This window comes from Malus sylvestris, chromosome 2 (assembly GCF_916048215.2).
Source record: "Malus sylvestris chromosome 2, drMalSylv7.2, whole genome shotgun sequence".
NCBI classification, from domain to species: Eukaryota; Viridiplantae; Streptophyta; class Magnoliopsida; order Rosales; family Rosaceae; genus Malus; species Malus sylvestris.
This window is the reverse complement of record NC_062261.1, coordinates 29973773-29991589: the sequence shown is the minus strand read 5'-3', so window position 1 is coordinate 29991589 and position 17817 is coordinate 29973773. Positions and strand designations below refer to the sequence as shown.

Genomic DNA, 17817 nt, shown 5'->3' with positions numbered 1-17817 from the left:
GCAAGCACGTCCAAGCACTTTCCTTCCCTTCCTTTGCTACGACACAAGGTGTTGGTGAGTGTTTGAAGGTTTGTTTGTATGGAGGAATGGATGTGAAGATAAATGGATGTGTTTGGATGAAGGCTCTTCCAAATTATGGTGAAGGGTGGATGTATTTATAGGCTAGGGAGATGAGTGTATGGAGTTGTAATGAGTGGATGTAATGGGTGTAATGGATGAGTGTTTGGTAATGAATGGATGTAATGGGTGTAGTGGGTGAGTGTTTGGTAATGAGTGGATGTAATGGGTGTAGTGGATGAGTGTTTGGTAATGAGTGGATGTAATGGGTGTAGTGGGTGGATGTTTGGAGTTGTAGGTCAACACACTTGCACACACACATGCTGATTTCTAGCCTTCAAATCTTCAAAAACGTCCATCCTCATGTCTCTATGCTTGCACTATCCAATCTTGGCTCAAAAATGCTCTAAAATGCTCCAAAATGCACTTTCTTGTCAACTTTGATATTATGACCTACAAACACACGAAAATAGCTTAAAATACATAATTAACTAAGAAATAACAACACAAATGCACAAGAACAAGCTAACTAAGTTGCATAAATATGCTCCTATCAAATTCCCCCACACTTAGCTTTTGCTAGTCCTCGAGCAAAACAAAAGAAACAAAACGAAACAAAACAAACAAAACATAACCTAACCTTCCAACATTTGCCTAAGGGATTTTCAATGAAACATGATATGCCAAAGATCACCACTTACATAGAATTAAGCATTCCTTACCCTCGAGCATACTTAATCATAGTCACCATTCACTAGCTCACATTTAATTAATTAAAACAACATTTTGAATATAGTAACATGCCTTAGAGAATTTCCTCAATTCCTTACTAGATACACTCTTATTTTCACACAAGAATTTCTGACTACACTCCCTATACTAGGTATATGTGAGAAGATTGATGTAAACATGAAAATTAGTACTCACATATGTTTTTCAACAAAGAAGCAATTTCTGGAATTATTAAGTCATGTATATATATGATCTCATGAATGGAATGCTACTACTTAGATGCGAGAACCAGTGACGCCATATGCTCATATCAATTTCAAACTCCACAAACTGAAACACACAACACTCAAGATTGAAGTCAAGGGTTGTAACAAGGCTTGGGGGTAATGGCTAACAAAGAAATGATAGGAATAACAAACGTTCTTAAAGCGATAACAAGCAAAGTAATGGAATCGACACTTGGAATTTACTTTAGAATGCAAAAATCAACATTTAAACACAAAGGGAAGATTCATACAACACTTAGGGTCGAATTCAATGCTTTGGACCATTTCTTCAACAAACAACACTTTAGAGCTCTTTCTCATAAATTTTTCAACTCTTTTCACAACTTTTCTTCTTTTCATTCTATTTTTCACGAATTTTTCTTTTTCTTTTCCTTTTCCTTTTCTACATGTGCCTTATGAAGGACTTTGACACACACACACACAAGAATCACTTCCCCCACACTTGTTTTTCTGCAAGAGTTCAACAAAATGAATTCCTTCTAAATTATGCTTTACTATGCTTCAAGAACAAGGGTATGGATGGTCATAATCTAGGCTAGGTGAGGATAGTGTGGGTAACAAAGAACATAGGCAACACAAGGCTCAACAGGGTTAAACTTAAACACATAATGAACGGGATAGGCTTTTTGGCTCTTGGCTCACTAAACAACTTCATCTTGAATATGTGTTATGCAAATCAATAACATGCTTTGAATGAAATAGGCATGAGTTCTAGCATTTGGAACTAAATGATGAAACGCCTTCTAAGTAGCAACCAAGCAAAGAATAATGAGATCATGCAACGACTTTAGAAAACAAAAAAAATTGCATAGATTAATAACTCTCCAAATAAATGTTTAGGCCCAAGTCTCTCAAGGATGTAACCTTAGTTTGAGTTCCTTCTTTCAAGCATGTTACAAAAAAAACTGATTTTTCCTTTTATGATTGCATGTGAATTCATAAATTATAACCACAACCAAGCATACACCAAAGAGTAAATCAAATTTTCATCCATGTTTATAACTCTCTTTAACAGTCATGTAATTAAAAACCAAATCCTCATCATTGTGTTGGAAGGTACCCTAAGACACAAATAAACATACAAAAACAACTCTTTTTGGGTTTTTCAAAACAATTTTTCAAATTTTTATGAGATTTTCGGATTTTTATGTCAAAACACACTAAAACACTCCAAAACAGCTTAAAAACATTTAAAACAGCAAGGAACAACACTAGAAGTAATGGGTGATAAACTCCTACAAATTTCATGCAAAGAATTTCATGCACAACAATGGTTACCCCCCCCCCCACACTTAAATCAAACATTGTCCTCAATGTTTCAAGCATAAACTCACACAAAAACAAGCAAATAAACAAACGACGAATAAACATGACAAATATAGCAAAGTAAAAAAAAAAAACAGACAAAGTAGAGTTTAAGAACGCAAATCTGGTTTTGGAGATAGATGATCTTGTTGACTTTCCACAGCTTTGATCTCGAACTGGTTTGGAATTCTGAGCGAGGAATATCAGAGTTCCTTGGTTTCAAATCAGATTCCTTCTGTTGGGTTGATTTGATTGTGCAGTCTGCATTCTTCTCTGCTTGTTTCTTTTGCACGGTAGGCAGACACGAGGTAGAGGTGTTGGTCTGTTTCTTTCTTCAATCTTTCCAAGTGCCTACCTCTTGCTTTCTTTCTCCTTGTCCCTAGCTGAGGATGAATTGGCAAATTGTCTCCACATGCTTCGAGGTATCATTTTCACTTCCCTTATCTGTTCCCCAGGAAGATGTGGTAGACGAAGAGGAAGCATAAAGTGATGAAGATGAGTACTCGAGAGCAAGGCTAGGTAAGCAATCAGGAAGGGGTTCCAGGCAGTCGGTTCCAGATCGGAAGATTGATACCAAGTGCTGGCTGATTGCTCTCTTTCTCATTGTCCCAAAACAACGACAAGGAGAAGGACAGGGAGAAAGCATGATATGAGATACTCTTGCTTTCAACCTTCATGATATGAAATACTTTTGTTTTGGATGAGTTGTTTGCAGAGGTACCCCAAGGAATAAGGAACACTGAGTGACTCGAGATGGTTTGTTGGAAAGGCATTATCGGAGAAGAATAAAGGTTATGTATGTCTGCCTTTCAATGGAGGGTGAGGGTGACATTTATAGGAATTAATAACCGGTACTATTCTTTCACTCTTGTCAGCAACCGTTGGATGATTTAATAGTAAACTTCACGTGCTTTCTACTTCACAAGAGATTTTCGACAGATTGCCCGTAATTTCCGTAAGGCTGAGTATGCATGTGACAGGCGCTGACACGTCTGGAAAAACAAGTGCCTCTTCGATATCTGGAATCGATGCTTATACAAACTGCCGTGATTTCCGCAAAGCTGACTCTGCATGTGATAGATGCTGACATGTCTGGAAAAGCGCTTCGACAAACTGCCCGTGATTTCCGTAAAGCTGACTCTGCATGTGACAGATGCTGACACGTCTGGAAAAGCAGATGCCTCTCCGATCTCTGAAATCCCGTCGAGTGCAAAGGTTGCATGTGACAAGTGCGGACAAATATGGAAAAGAAGATTGGTCGTGGTTTCTGAGCAAGCCCGACTTTTGAGAAAGTTAGCGCCTCTTTGATTTTTGAGTTGGCCTCTTCGATTTCTGAGCTCGCCTCTTCGATTTCTGAAATCTCATCGAGTGCTGATTTTTATAGAGGTACGTAGGACGTTCAAAGCACACTTGAATTTTTTCATGTAAAAACTCCCTTCTTGCACTTCTACGATCTTCACTTGTCCGACCTCTTCTTTCTTTAACACCTCTGAAAATGTCTGGTCCCTCCGACCGTCGTTTTGACTTGAACCTTGGTGAAGAGGCAGTCCCGCCTTCTCCAGACAACATTTGGCGCCCATCCTTCATATCCCCTACTGGTCCCCTTACCGTTAGGGATTCAGTGATGAAGAATGATATGACAGCTGCGGTGGTGGCCAGGAACCTTGTCACTCCCAAAGATAACAGACTACTTGCCAAACGGTCTGATGAGTTGGCTCTTAAGGATTCTCTGGCTTTCAGTGTGCAGTGCGCAGGTTCCATGTCCAATATGGCCCAACGCCTATTTGCCCGAACCCGTCAAGTTGAATCATTGGCGGCTGAAGTGATGAGTCTCAAGCAGGAGATTAGAGGGCTTAAGCATGAGAATAAACAGTTGCACAGGCTCGCACATAACTATGCTACAAACATGAAGAGGAAGATTGACCAGATGCAGGAATCTGATGGTCAGATTTTACTTGATCATCAGAGGTTTATGGGTTTGTTCCAACAACATTTGCCTTCGTCTTCTGAGGCTGTACCGCGTAATGAAGCTCCAAATGATCAACCTCCAATCCCTCCTTCTTCTGGGGCTCCGCCGACTACTGAGGCTCTGCCGACTACTAAGATTTCTCCTAAGCAGCCTTTGTGAAGGCTTCCTCTTGTATTTATCTGCTTAATGTTCCCTTCTTTTTTATGAATGTAAAAATATCTTGCATAACTGTCAGTGTTTCAAAAAAAAATAAACCCACACAAAAAACAATTAAACAAGTAATAAATATAAATGACAATCATGGCAAAATAAAACTACAGAAAAGGGAAGGTTTATAGAAACGCAAAACTGATTGTGGAGCAATTCAAAAACCTTCCTTATTTGAATACATGGATTGCCTTCCAAGAAGTGCTTGCTTTAACGTCTTCCAGCCGGACGAAACTTCCTTATCAGTTCATCTTACTTATTTGAGCTAAACACAAATCCCAATATTGCATAGTTAAGCCTTGAATTTAGAACACAATTACATGAAATTGAAGTTTTCTCTAATTGAGAACTCTCTTTTTGTTCAAATTGTGTTACAAATTTTGTGTTTTTTTTTCTTTTTACAGGTGGACTTAAAAGAGATCAAGTATGCCGGGGATTGGTAGGATCAACATATAAGAGGTAGAGGTCAACTCTTTCTCTCATGTTAACTTCTACTGTGATCTTTTTGCTAATAAATTTTGGTGGAAACATTGTTTGGTATAAACCTTATCAAAATACAATAGGAAGATGGATTAGAGAGATGTTAATTTGATTTTCTTTTTTACTTTAACAATTCCGGATAATGATCATGAATGTTGGTGATATTGCATTTTTTTTTAATACCACAATTATGCATATTGTTTATTTCAAGCATGCTTGAAAAATTGTTTATTCCAAGCATATTGTTTATTTCAAGCATGTTATTGTGATAGCTAAATGATTCATATTGCAGAACATGCTTGAAAAATTATAGCTTTAACTGATCACTCATCTTTAATCTCTCTTCCTCCCTCTCACTATTGCAGTAACTCCTGTTGTATTCCGTTTGCTTTTGTTGCTGCCAGTCTGCAAGTAAATCTTCATTTTCCATATAAAGTTTGCATTTTTCTATTTCTGACACAATGATTTGACACTAGGTTTTCTTTCAAGTTGGTGTGTGAGTGCATTTTCCATTGATCTTTCTGTTGAACTCTCACTTAGTTCCGATTTTGATCACAATATTCTTTGAATTTTCTCCTCTGTCTTATGTCGTATTCGACTTATTTCAACTTCCAATTTCTCCACATTAAATGTTCATGGTTTAAGGGCATTGTTCTAATATTATATTATTTTATTTACTTTAATAAAATTGCAGACAATATACTTCTTTCAAAATAAGAGAAAATATAGTGTGATTGTCTGCAAAGCACTTATCAAAGACAGAAATATAATATGTATGTATATCTTTTGTATGTTTACATTTTAAATTTTCTAGATTGGGTAATGAATATGATTGAATTTATTCCAGCAACTTCTATCATGCAAATATGATTGATGAACTTGACGTTTATCCCATTAACCTTCTCTGCAATGCATGACATGTTTTTGGTTTTCTAGCTGCTGAGTATGGAACGCCAAAGAACCCACTTAATCAGGTAGCTCCACATATTTTGGGAGATATTTCTGTAAAAATTTATTTTTGGTTAGTTGTATATTTCTATGTTGCTTCTCTTAAGGCAAAAATGATATTATTGACTCTCGCTAAATAACTGTCTTTCAATTTGTTTTTATGTTTTGTTTTCCTTGGATAAACAGCTACATATCAACATCAACAACATCAACGGTGTGTTGCCAATTCAATTTGCAAGGATGTGTTTGAAAATGCTCAAGGAGGAGAGGTCAGAAATTTCGTTTGGATTTTATACTTTGGAAAATGTTCTATTCCTGTGCATATTTCATTTTTGGGAGTTTAACAAAACACTCCCTAAAAAATGACAATTTTACTTTAAAAAATCATTCATGGCACTATTCACATACAACACCTTTTTGTCATTTCGATTAAAACTCAAAGTTTTCAAGCATTTTTCATTAGTTTTCCTTTCATTTTTATGAGGTCAAATAGGTTCTGTATTAGTTGTGTGTGTTGATGTGGGGGTGTTGGGTTGTTTGAGTTGGTCCTAGCTGATTTTGATATTATTGATTTGTCAGTGTAGTTAAATTGATTGAATTCGATTTTGAAGCTTGGGAAGATAATTGGATCTCAAAGTTTGATTTTCATGTGTTTGGTTTTTGGTTTAGTCAATTCTTTGATGAAAAGTTGTATTCCGTTGAGCTATGATTTTTTGTACGTCAGCTTTATCGATTTAATCTTTGGTACATGAACATCTTTCTAATGTTTTCAATGTAAATATTATTAATCTTCTATCACAATGAGCAAATTTTTATATCTTTCATACATAATATTTCTTACAATTCTTTATCCCGCATCAACGCGCGGGTAGCAATTTCTAGTATTGTCGAAATGTATGGGTAGTCAAGTAATTTTATTAGTTTGGACGCTAGATGCACAAAGGTGAAAATGTCCAAGTACTGTTTATGCAATTTTCTCTTTTCCATAATCCTATCAACTAATGGAGAGATTTTCTCACACACCATTCACCATATGTCAGTCACTCATCGGATGGTTAGAGTACTTTCTGAACACATGGCGAGATATTATTTGACAGTGACACCATATGGACTAAACATCGGTTTCATTGAGTCCCTCTAGCTAATGATGCCACTTATATTGAATGGGAGCACTGACAAGGTGATGATGGCCTGATCTATAAAATAATAGGAAAACTAAAGAAAAAGATTTGAAAACTTTAAGTTTTAAATAAAGGGTAAAGTGAATAGTATCATGATTGTTTTTTTAGTGTAAAAATGTAGTTTTTCGTTAAAGTGAATAGTATCAGAAATTTTTCGTTAAAGTCTCCTAAAATAATATCATGTGTTTAAAATTTACACATCAGTTTTATTGAACCAAAACCTTACGGTGCCGGTGCCTTGACCAACTTACCTAATTTTCTCCGACATGTTGGTATTGGATTGGGCATATGCATATCCATCCAGATACTGATAGTTTGTTCATCTCAAAAACAAATCCATGAGCATTAGTATGACCTCAAAAGTGCAGAAAACTCTCATTTCTTCCTTTTACTTAATCTTACTCTTCATCTCCAAAGTGCATGGAGAAACCCAAAATACCTGCAAAGAATTCAAGTGTGGGGATTAAGGCCCAACTCTAGATCCTTGTTCTCTAGCAAATGTTTATGTGCAACGTAAAGATTTTTACGTGAAAATAAAAGTGATTTATCCTAAAAAACTCAAAGACCAGGAAAATAAATTCCTGATTCGGGTGTCTTAATAAATGTTTAAGACCCTGGAAATATTTACTCCAGGTTTAATATGCAGGTTCATCCCTGGAATCATTAGTTGTATTACTACTTGTTGCAGCATATCCAGTATATTGCTCCGATATAAAAGAAAAGGAGAGTGAATTGATTAAAAATTGAAAGATTTTTGGAGGATTACAAGGCTCTCAAACACAAATCAGCTCATAGACAAGTTAGGCCTAGGAGCCTATAAATCACAGTTCATAGCCCATGAGAACCAGAATTACCAGCACGAGCGAACAATCATCACAACCAATAATTTCTTGGAACAAAAATTAGAAAATATCGTCTTCATGAATCATACATGTCCTTCATGAAATATGTTATTTATCCCTGGAATCATGAAAATATGTTGTACTAAACAACATATGTTGTACTAAACAACATATTTAACATCACTGAAAGGGAGTTTTAACATTCAATGTACATGCACACAGTACGACTACAAAACCAGAAACATTGCATTGAGATTCAAACTGACAGAGTCCATGCTAGATGCGTGTCTTCACCTACCCGTCAAAGAAGATGTTAACTCCACCTTGGAATATGATGGATTCGGATTATCATTAGGAGCACCTACGGGCATCTCTTGTGGATATAGAAGAGGCTCCGGAGGCATTCGAAGCAATTCAACATCTCCCTCGAGCATCTGTAGGACTTCCTTCATTGACGGTCGATCGCTTGGCTTCAATTGTATGCACCACAAGGCGGTTATAATCATTTTTCTTATTAATGGTTTTTCCTCCTCCACAACTTCTCCCACCTCGAAGTCTTTTCCTTCATTATATTGATTGTAAACCCATGACGGGAAGTAAAGTTGGCTTGAATGCTCTGCCAATGCATTCAAATTCTTCCTTCGGCTTGCCATTTCCATCAACAACATTCCAAAACTATAAACATCCGCTTTAAACGAAACACCGCCAATATTCTTGTAGAATAGCTCAGGAGCCATGTATCCCATTGTACCCCTTGCTGCTGTTAGAGACACAATACTATTATCTACCGGGTATAATTTTGCCAGCCCAAAGTCAGAAATCTTTGGTACGAAATTCTCGTCAAGAAGAATATTGTGAGGCTTGATGTCAAAATGTAAAATTTGCATGTCACAACCTTCATGTAGATATTTGATCCCTCGGGCCACTCCAAGTGCAATCTCGTACGTTGTCTTGCAACTTAATGGGATACTTCCTTCTTTGCAATAAATGTATTTATCAAGAGATCCGTTGAGCATGAAGTCATATACCAAAGCATGCTTTGTTCCTTCAACACAATAACCAACAAGCTGAACCACATTAACATGGTGAATCCTCCCAATCGTATTTACCTCGCTGATGAAATCTTGTCCATTGCCTTTGGGCTTATCCAACATCTTAATTGCCCCAAAACGTCCACTCCGTAACCTTGCTTTGAATACTGATCCATACCCTCCTTCACCAAGTTTTTCTTTAAATTTGTTAGACATCTTCTTGATGTTCGAGTATGAATACCTTATTGGCACTAAATTCTTTTCACCATGCAAAAATTCTTCTATGGAGTTGTACATTGACAAATGTCTTCTTTTCCATGTATAGATCAAAAATGCAGTCACGAATGGTGCCCCAAATAGAAATTTTAGTACTGAACATTGGAGTAAATCACAAAAAACATCATGAGAAAAGAAATTGACTTGTTGCCTTGCATCAAAGTATATGCTCAATATTATGCTCAATATTGGATATCATATATATCAGCAAAGCTCTTACCGAAACAAGAGAGTACGAGCCATAGAAGATCTGCGTTTAGAACAGAACGAAGAGTAAATCAAACTTGACTAAAGCTTGGACTTTGTAAAGTGAATATTGTGAAGAACATTAAATACCCAAGAAATACAACAAGATATATTAACAAAATCAAAGAAAAATAACTAGCTAGTTTTCGAAGTGCAAAGCATTAGTATAGATAAAAATTTCTGTTAAGCCATCATAGACATAGCCCCTAATCAATTATGGGAGCTATTTTGGTTTCCAATTTCTGATAAGCCATCATTCAAAAATTTCTGATGAGCCATCATACATATACCCTGGAGGTAGTTACAAACATATCGCTCCTACGCACACCTGGATTAACATTGAAATTTGTTGCAGTTTTTCATATCCATAGAGAATGCCCAATATTATTTGTTAGGTACATGTTTATGTGATTGATTAAATACCACTCTTGTAAGGTGTAACAAAAATATAGTGTAATTAAAGAAAGTCTGTGGCTCTTAGTACCAGTTTGGTACAGCTGAAATTAAAAAAAAAAAATGCAGGTATGAAGATAAAAGTTGGGGTCTTTTTAGTGTTTGGTAAACACTCTAAAACCTGCTTTTTTAAATTGAGGGAGAAAAAAAGACTAAAAGCTCAAGCAGCAAAACATAGCTTTGAAAATCTAGCCCTTTTCCAAAACATGCAGAGCAACAGTGCATGTTTAATGAAACTTTCCTACACCCTCGTTAGTTTTACAAAATGAGTCATTGTCCCTGTAACAAACTGGAAGGATCTGTTTCCTACTCCCCGCATCAGACCCCTAGGACCGCCGCCGTCCCTCCCACTCCCACTCCCGCTCAACACCGACCACCACCACTGCACCACCGATTATCCCTCTCCTCCTTCTCGATCCTACACACGATCAAATGCGATGATTAAACAGTAATTAAATTTAGAAAACAACCCAGAAATTAATTTAATTGACAGAAATGCTTAGGGTGAGAAAAGGACCATGATTTTTTCATGAGCAGGATTGATGATTCTCATAGGCAAGGACTTCACCAAATTAACACCCAAGAAATTAATAAGATGCCAAACAATCTTATCTGCACCACAAAGAAATTTACCAAATTCAACAACAAAACCCTAAGTTAAAACCCAATAAACAAACCTTTTATTGATTTAGTTTTATACCTCAACAACCTTGTCCATCCTGACAAGGGAGAAGCCGTATCTGAAGAGCATGAAGAGTGAATTGGAAAGCAAAACAATCTTATCAGCAAAGGGAAGCTTTGATTTGAAGCGCAGAAGAGGAGGAGGAGGGGCTTTTGACGGCGAAGTTGAGGAGCTTGGTGTAGTTCAAAAGCGTGCAAGTTCCTGGGGTGGAGAATGGAGGCGCCGGCCTCGAAGGTGTGGGTGGAGATGTTGACGGTGGCCATGCCACCACTGACGACGGTGTTGCTCTCGAAGATCCAGTGAAGTTGAGATGAGGGAGGAATAGCGGCGGAGAAAATGAGGAAGAGGAAAGACAGTGAAAGCGGGAGAGATTATAAATAAATAAAATAAATAAATAAATAATTTAATATTAGTCCAAATTTTTTTGTGATCCTGGTGTGACACACCACTTTCGATGTGACCTCGTGTTGAAAAAGTTTTTAACTAAAGCCTTGTGGTAGGCTTTGTTAGCAATTGAGATCCAAATCTTCTTTTGTCTTCTGTTAAATAAACCCACGTACTATCATATGAAGCATCAAATTCATTATTTCAATCAAAATTACATCTTATTCTATGAACATTTAGTATAATTTAGGATTTACTGAAATTAGTATAATTTAGTGTTTAACTACTGGGTTTTTTTATCTTTACATTTTTTTATTTGTAATTTTATTTTAATTCAATCATGTTTTGTTTTTTTATTTTTCAAAATAAATAAACTTAATTTTGACCGATCAACATATGATAGTCACATGATTTTATCTAATAGAAGACTAACAGAACTTTAGATTTGGACCTCAATTGTTAATAGGGCTCATCACGGGAGTTTAATTAATGGACTTGGATTGTCTACCCTTCTAGTTGTGGTGCCCTTCCATGCCCTCATATTTTGTGCGGTCACGGTTTAGCCACGTCAATATTTTATATTAATTTTGTAATGAGATAATAAGACAAAAAATAATTAAAATATAAAATATTGACGTCGCTTAACCATGACCGCACAAAATAAGAGGGCATAGAAGGGCACCACAACTAGGAGGGCAGACAATCCTTGTCCTTAATTAATAGCTTTTTCACCACAAGGATCACATAAAAAATGACATATCACCACATGTACCACAAAAATAATTTGACATTAATATTATATCATTTTTAATCATTTAACATAACCACAGCAGTTTTATATAAAAATTCATCAAATATTTAAATATTTTTTTAAAATAGTTTGATATTTTGGATTTGACCTCTCTTCAGAGATGCTTTTAGACTACACAACATGTTCTGAATATTTGGATATCTATTCAAATTGAAAAGACACGTTCTCTAGGAAGTAGCACCTCTTGATGAAGGGGTGTAAGCCAAAGGGTCAAATCAATTCAAAAGGAATATAAGAACTCTCGAAATAGAGGATAAATTAAATGTCATATAAGCTCCCATGGATAGATCTCTTACTTTGAATCAGCGTCCATAGAAATTGAAAAAAACCTGCGATGGCAAAGAGGGAAAAATGTAAAATACTTGGCCCACACCAGTTGATTTTAAATTAAAATTTCAAACTTTATTTTTTTATTTTTTTTACATTAGTAAGTTAAGGGTTATATATGTCATTGACATGATTCGAACCCTATGTCATCATGTAAGAGCACAACATATTGTGGTAAATAGTCACTTGCTCAAGCTTGTTATTTCTTTGTCTAATATATTTGGCCATCTCCAATGGTCCACAAGCTAAAAATGACAAATTGGCCAAATATAGCCCTCTTCTTAGCTTTTTTGGTACCCAACTCTTTAGTTGTAATAATTGATTCAAATTCAATTACTAAATTTAAAAAACAAGTCGTTTACTTAAATTAATCAATAAATTTAAAGTATAAGTTCAAAAATAATAAATTATTAAGGAGCCTCTTCAATTGAAGATGATATATGAATTTGTTCTGACATTTTTATTTAAAAATAATTTTTTACAAAGGATGACCATGGCCCTGCAATTTTAATTTTAATTTTATTTATTTTATAGAAATGAATTTCCTACAAAAGATGATAATGAAGTAAAAAAGAAAATTGAGATTTATTCCCTACTCACCTCGAACGCTGTGCGAATAACACTCGACATTCCACTTGAAATCCCACCATCCGCAGTAAAAGGAACCATCTCGGATACATTGAAGCTCAAATCCATAAACCAGAGAATTGTGTATGGATTTATAAGAAGCGTTGTAGCCGTCGAACAAGTAGGCATAAGTCGTTCGCTCTATGCTGCAACCGTCCTTCATCTGCCCTACCTCTAAATCTCCAATCTTGACATAGCCATACGCTTTTGGTTGGGATGACGACATCGACGAAGATGAATTAGAAGCAGATTCAACAGGAAAACATGGAGCAGCGTCCACGTAAAGAGATGAATTCATTGGACGCGGACACTTCAAAAATGTTAAATTTGTTGTACCATTCACACGTGTCGTCGGAATTTGGTAATACCTAGAAGAAAGAGCGGAAGAATGAAGAGGAAGGGAGGAGCAATTGCTCTTGTCAAGGCCCGGATCGACAACTCGGATTGTTTGGTTATGGTAGTTGATTGCCTGTACGTAGTAATCGCCAGATGAAGGTATGTTTAGTATGGTTTTGTTGTTCTCACAAGACAGAGTGTATCCTGAGTTGCCGCAGTGGCACGGATCACCCTTTAGTCGAAAAGGGTAGCTTATATTGCGGATATGACCGCAGGAAGAAGGGGTACACTTTGGCATGGCGGCGTTACAAATGGTTTGAGGGGATAAGCTAAAAACAATAAAAGCTGCAATTAAAAACCGCATAGACCCGGAGGAGGAGGAGGAGGAGGAGGAGGACCTTCCACTCATTCCCATGGAGAAAAATATCAGCGAGGTTTGACACAAAAAGTGCGTAACAATACAAATAATTTATATAAGCACAAGAAAATATTTTACACGTGTATGAGATTGAAAGTGGCCGGTAAAGAGGAATGACTCTACAACGGAAGAAGTATCCGCTGTGGAATTAAGTATTGACCAAAGCAGTAAATACTTTCTAGGCTTCCGTGACGTGGTCTGTGGGGTAAACCTGTAGATCGACTGCATTTTTATGGTCAAGTGCTCTACAAAGTCTTTTGTGTTGAACTATACATATATTTGTTCTTCTGCTTGGAAAAAAATACTCAGAAATGCAGCAGCAACAGCTCAATATCTCTTGGGTTCGCATATTCTCATTGACTTTGTTAACGTTGCTCGGAGCAATCCAGAATGCCTATGCTTGTGAAAAATCCAAATGCGGGGACGATGGCGAGGCCATCCATATTCCGTTTCTCCGTGGACATCACTGTAGTCCGATATCTGATTGCCATGTGAATGAGGGTGACTACGGACAGGAGCACCGAGTGGTAGTGGTGAAATTCTTGGTGAAGCGCATAGATTACAAGCATCAGGAAGTCCAAGTCTATCAACCGCGTACATGCCTGCTGTTAAAGCCTTTAGAAGTTGATAACATCAACATGTCATTGCCAGCCTCTCAATTCTACTTCCAAGAATCCATGCCTTCCAACGCTACCTTATTCCACTGCCCTGCTGAAAGAGAGTCATACGGTGCTAAAGTCCCCTGCATTAGTGGCCCTGGCTACAGAGTTTATGCCATTGAATCTTCCAGCGAAACTATGGACTATCCGGACCTAGAGTCGTGTACAAAGATGTACGATGTTTTGTCGATTCCACAGATGCACTATTATGGTCTTGAGGATACTAATTTGAAATGGAAGAAACCAAATTGTATAGAGTGTGAGGCAAAGGGCAACAAGTGTAGAATCAAGTACAATCACACCAACACTGAAATTCAATGTGTTCCCTTGAGCAAAGCTAGTAAGTCTGCCTATATTTTCAATCTTGGTTTTATTTTACATATATTCTGCTATATTATTGCACTTGCTGCTTACTTATCTAGTAAGCATCCCACTGAACATATTTCAAATAACTAGATGCAACGCATTTGATATGAATTTCAAATGGCTAGGCAAAGAGAAATTTGTTTTCTTCTATTACTAAATTTGTCCGAGCAGTAGATCATCACTTTACTAAATTTGTCAATGCTTTTTTCAGGTGTAACATGGAAATTTGCAGCCGTAGGTGAGTAGTCTGACTGTTTTTTATTTTATTTCATGTCTAGCTGGACCGTCGGGAATACTATTATTTACTCAAGGATTTGTTTGATTTGCAGGTACAACCCTGGGATCATTTGTTGTACTACTACTGGTCGTTGCAGCCTATCGTGTCTATAGCTCTAATCGAAAAGAAAAGGAGCGTCAATTGAAGATTGAAAAGTTTTTAGAAGATTACAACGCTCACAAACCAAGCAGGTATTCCTATGCAGATATTAAGAGGATCACAAACCAATTCCAGGACAAGTTAGGCCAAGGAGCCTATGGAACGGTTTTCAAAGGAAAACTTTCTTCTGAATGCTTCGTTGCTGTTAAAGTTCTCAATAGTTCCAACGGAAATGGGGAAGATTTCATAAAGGAAGTTGGAATGATGGGAAGTATCCACCATGTCAACGTGGTTCGTTTGGTTGGTTTCTGTGCTGATGGGTTTAACAGAGCTCTCGTTTATGAGTTCTTCGCCAATGGTTCACTGCACGATTTCATTTCATCGGCAGACAATAACAATCGTTTCCTTGGTTGGGACAAGTTGCAAGATATTGCTCTTGCTGTAGCCAAGGGAATTTATTATCTTCATCAGGAATGTGAGCAACGAATCCTCCATTTCGACATCAAGCCTCATAATGTTTTATTAGACGACAATTTCACTCCAAAAATTTCTGATTTTGGTTTGGCCAAGTTGTGTTCTAAGGATCAAAGCATAGTGTCCATGACTACAGCTAGAGGGACTATAGGCTACATTGCACCTGAAGTGTTCTCCAGGAACTTTGGAAATGTGTCCTATAAGTCGGACGTCTATAGTTTTGGAATGCTGCTGCTTGAGATGGTAGGGGGAAGGAAGAATATTGATTCAACCTCAGCAATCCCAACTGAAATTTACTATCCAGAATGGATCTATAATCTTCTAGAAGAAGGAGACGACATACGGGTCCATCTTGGGGAGGAAGGAGATGGTAAAACTCCAAAGAAACTCGCAATTGTAGGGCTCTGGTGCATCCAGTGGCACCCAGCGGGTCGTCCTTCCATGAAAGAAGTTGTTCAAATGCTGGAAGGAGGAGAAAACTTAACCATGCCTCCCAATCCTTTTGCATCTACAGGTCCTGCACGAACAAATGCAACTACACCTGCAAGAAATCTAAACATTCAGTTAGAAGCTATTGCTGAATTAGAGTAACATATCTACTTGTATTGATAGATATGTGCGTACACTTGTGTATATTGTACCTAAGTACCATATGTGCTCGATAGCTCGAGGTGTTTGTCTGACTACGTAAGTACATTCGAGGTTTGTTGGATTTCTTGGTTTTTCACTTGAAACCAATGGCTGGCCAATATGCATCACTTTTCCACAAAACTTTTATGCAAAAATCTTTTCTCAAGTTTTTACACCACGGTTATTAACTAGCGTCAATAGAGATTGTTGCCATGCTTGCTTCGTTATGATTCTTCAAAGTTTCTAGGTTCTCAGTTTCCCATTCAAATCGATATGTTTTGTAACTTTTTTTTATCAGTACTTTTAGATACTGAGAGTAATAATTCTACGACTTTGTGAGATTGGAATGATAAATTATTAGTGAGAATTCACTTTTTCTTGAACAATAATCACTTTAGGATAAGTTACATTACCAACTAGAGAGATTGGTCAAGTCACATCTCTTCCAAAATGTTGAAATACATTTCAAGTTTAATCAGTACCTCAACCAAAATCAAATAAGATATTGTTAATTACACATCGATATATATGAGGAAATAAATAAACTACTGGAAAGGAAACTACTAACAAGTGTTGGATTGTTCTGGTAATTAAGATCTTCTTTTTTTTTAACCCACTGCACCTCAAGTGTAAACTTTTCTCTTTTTTTTATTGTAGATTACCATAGCATATCGCTTATAATTAAAAGAAGAATAATAAAAATAATTAAAAAAAAAAGGAAACCATTGAATTTTGTTCTCAGTCTAGATCGTAGTTCTTCTCTAGCTTTGCCATGAGGTTAGGGCTGGTAATTCCTGACACGACCTAATAACCCGACACGACACGAAATTAACAGGTGTTCGGGTCGACACGATAATGAATCGGGTAACCCAATAAGCACCTGTTAAGATAACAGGTTGGTTCGGGTATACACGTGGGTAACATGAAACATGATAAGCAGAATATTAATTTTATAATTTTATAACCCTAAAAAATACTATAAAAATTATATATATTAATTTAACAATTTTATACCCTTAAAAACTATAATATATATATATATAGATATATATATATATATATATTAAATTAACTATAATAATTATATGTACTCGAATAATTATACCCCCAGAATATGATGGAATATGTATGTGCATTAAGATGCGACATCATATGATGTAGTAGGATGGGATGATTATCACATGAATACAAATGGTAATATGCCTTTTGATTATTGCCACGTGGAATGCATTAGTAGGAGATTTTGACTCCTTATGCAAGTATGGGTTTGATAAAATAAAGGACATAATTATATCTCCAAGCAAATAGTACAATTCAAATTGATTTGGGATGTGTGGTGTAAGATCCCATATCATCCAGGGGTGTGGATCTTGTAAGTCTTATATGTATATTCACATCTCTATTTAACAAGAGGCATTTTAGGAGCTCACTGGCTTCGGGTTCCGTAGGAAATCCGAAGTCAAGCGAGAATGGCGCGAGGTCAATCCTATGATGGGTGACCCATTGGGAAGTTCTCGCGTGAGTTCCCAGAAACAAAACCGTCAGGGCGTGGTCAGGGCCCAAAGCGGACAATATCGAACTACAGTGGAGTCGAGCCCAGGGTGTGGTGGAGCCTGAGCCGGGATTTGACAATTTGGTATCAGAGCCAATCGCTCATTGGCTTCGGGTTCCGTAGAAACTCTGAAGTTAAGCGAGAATGGTGCAAGAGCAATC

At 36.9% G+C, this 17817-nt stretch overlaps 2 protein-coding genes and 1 pseudogene across 11 annotated transcripts in view; 1 reads left to right on the top strand and 2 right to left on the bottom strand.

Annotated features, from left to right (window-relative positions):
* Positions 1 to 17817, bottom strand: part of LOC126585168 (LEAF RUST 10 DISEASE-RESISTANCE LOCUS RECEPTOR-LIKE PROTEIN KINASE-like 2.3) — a 126983-nt gene that overhangs the window by 41196 nt on the left and 67970 nt on the right. For 4 of the 7 annotated variants that reach the window (XM_050249580.1, XM_050249602.1, XM_050249571.1 and 1 more), the window contains one exon: positions 8035 to 9280. In XM_050249580.1, coding sequence (XP_050105537.1) covers positions 8299 to 9280 — 982 coding nt within the window. In that variant the 3' untranslated portion in view covers positions 8035 to 8298. Of the gene's footprint in view, positions 1 to 8034; positions 9281 to 12187; positions 12221 to 12818; positions 13634 to 17817 lie in introns of those variants that run through there. The other 3 variants (XM_050249615.1, XM_050249561.1, XM_050249559.1) reach the window with 3 other exon arrangements.
* LOC126585254 (rust resistance kinase Lr10-like) overlaps positions 1 to 17817 on the top strand; it is a 70178-nt gene that overhangs the window by 28771 nt on the left and 23590 nt on the right. Inside the window, exons 1-3 of one of the 4 annotated variants that reach the window (XM_050249675.1) lie at positions 13834 to 14598; positions 14836 to 14862; positions 14954 to 16186. The exons of 1 other annotated variant lie outside the window; for it this stretch is intronic. In XM_050249675.1, the coding sequence (XP_050105632.1) occupies positions 13911 to 14598; positions 14836 to 14862; positions 14954 to 16065 (1827 nt within the window). In that variant the 5' untranslated portion in view covers positions 13834 to 13910 and the 3' untranslated portion in view covers positions 16066 to 16186. Of the gene's footprint in view, positions 1 to 13833; positions 14599 to 14835; positions 14863 to 14953; positions 16187 to 17817 lie in introns of those variants that run through there. 2 more of the 4 variants (XM_050249662.1, XM_050249667.1) reach the window with 2 other exon arrangements.
* The window catches only part of LOC126585358 (rust resistance kinase Lr10-like), a 59649-nt pseudogene continuing 49866 nt past the window's right edge, over positions 8035 to 17817 (bottom strand).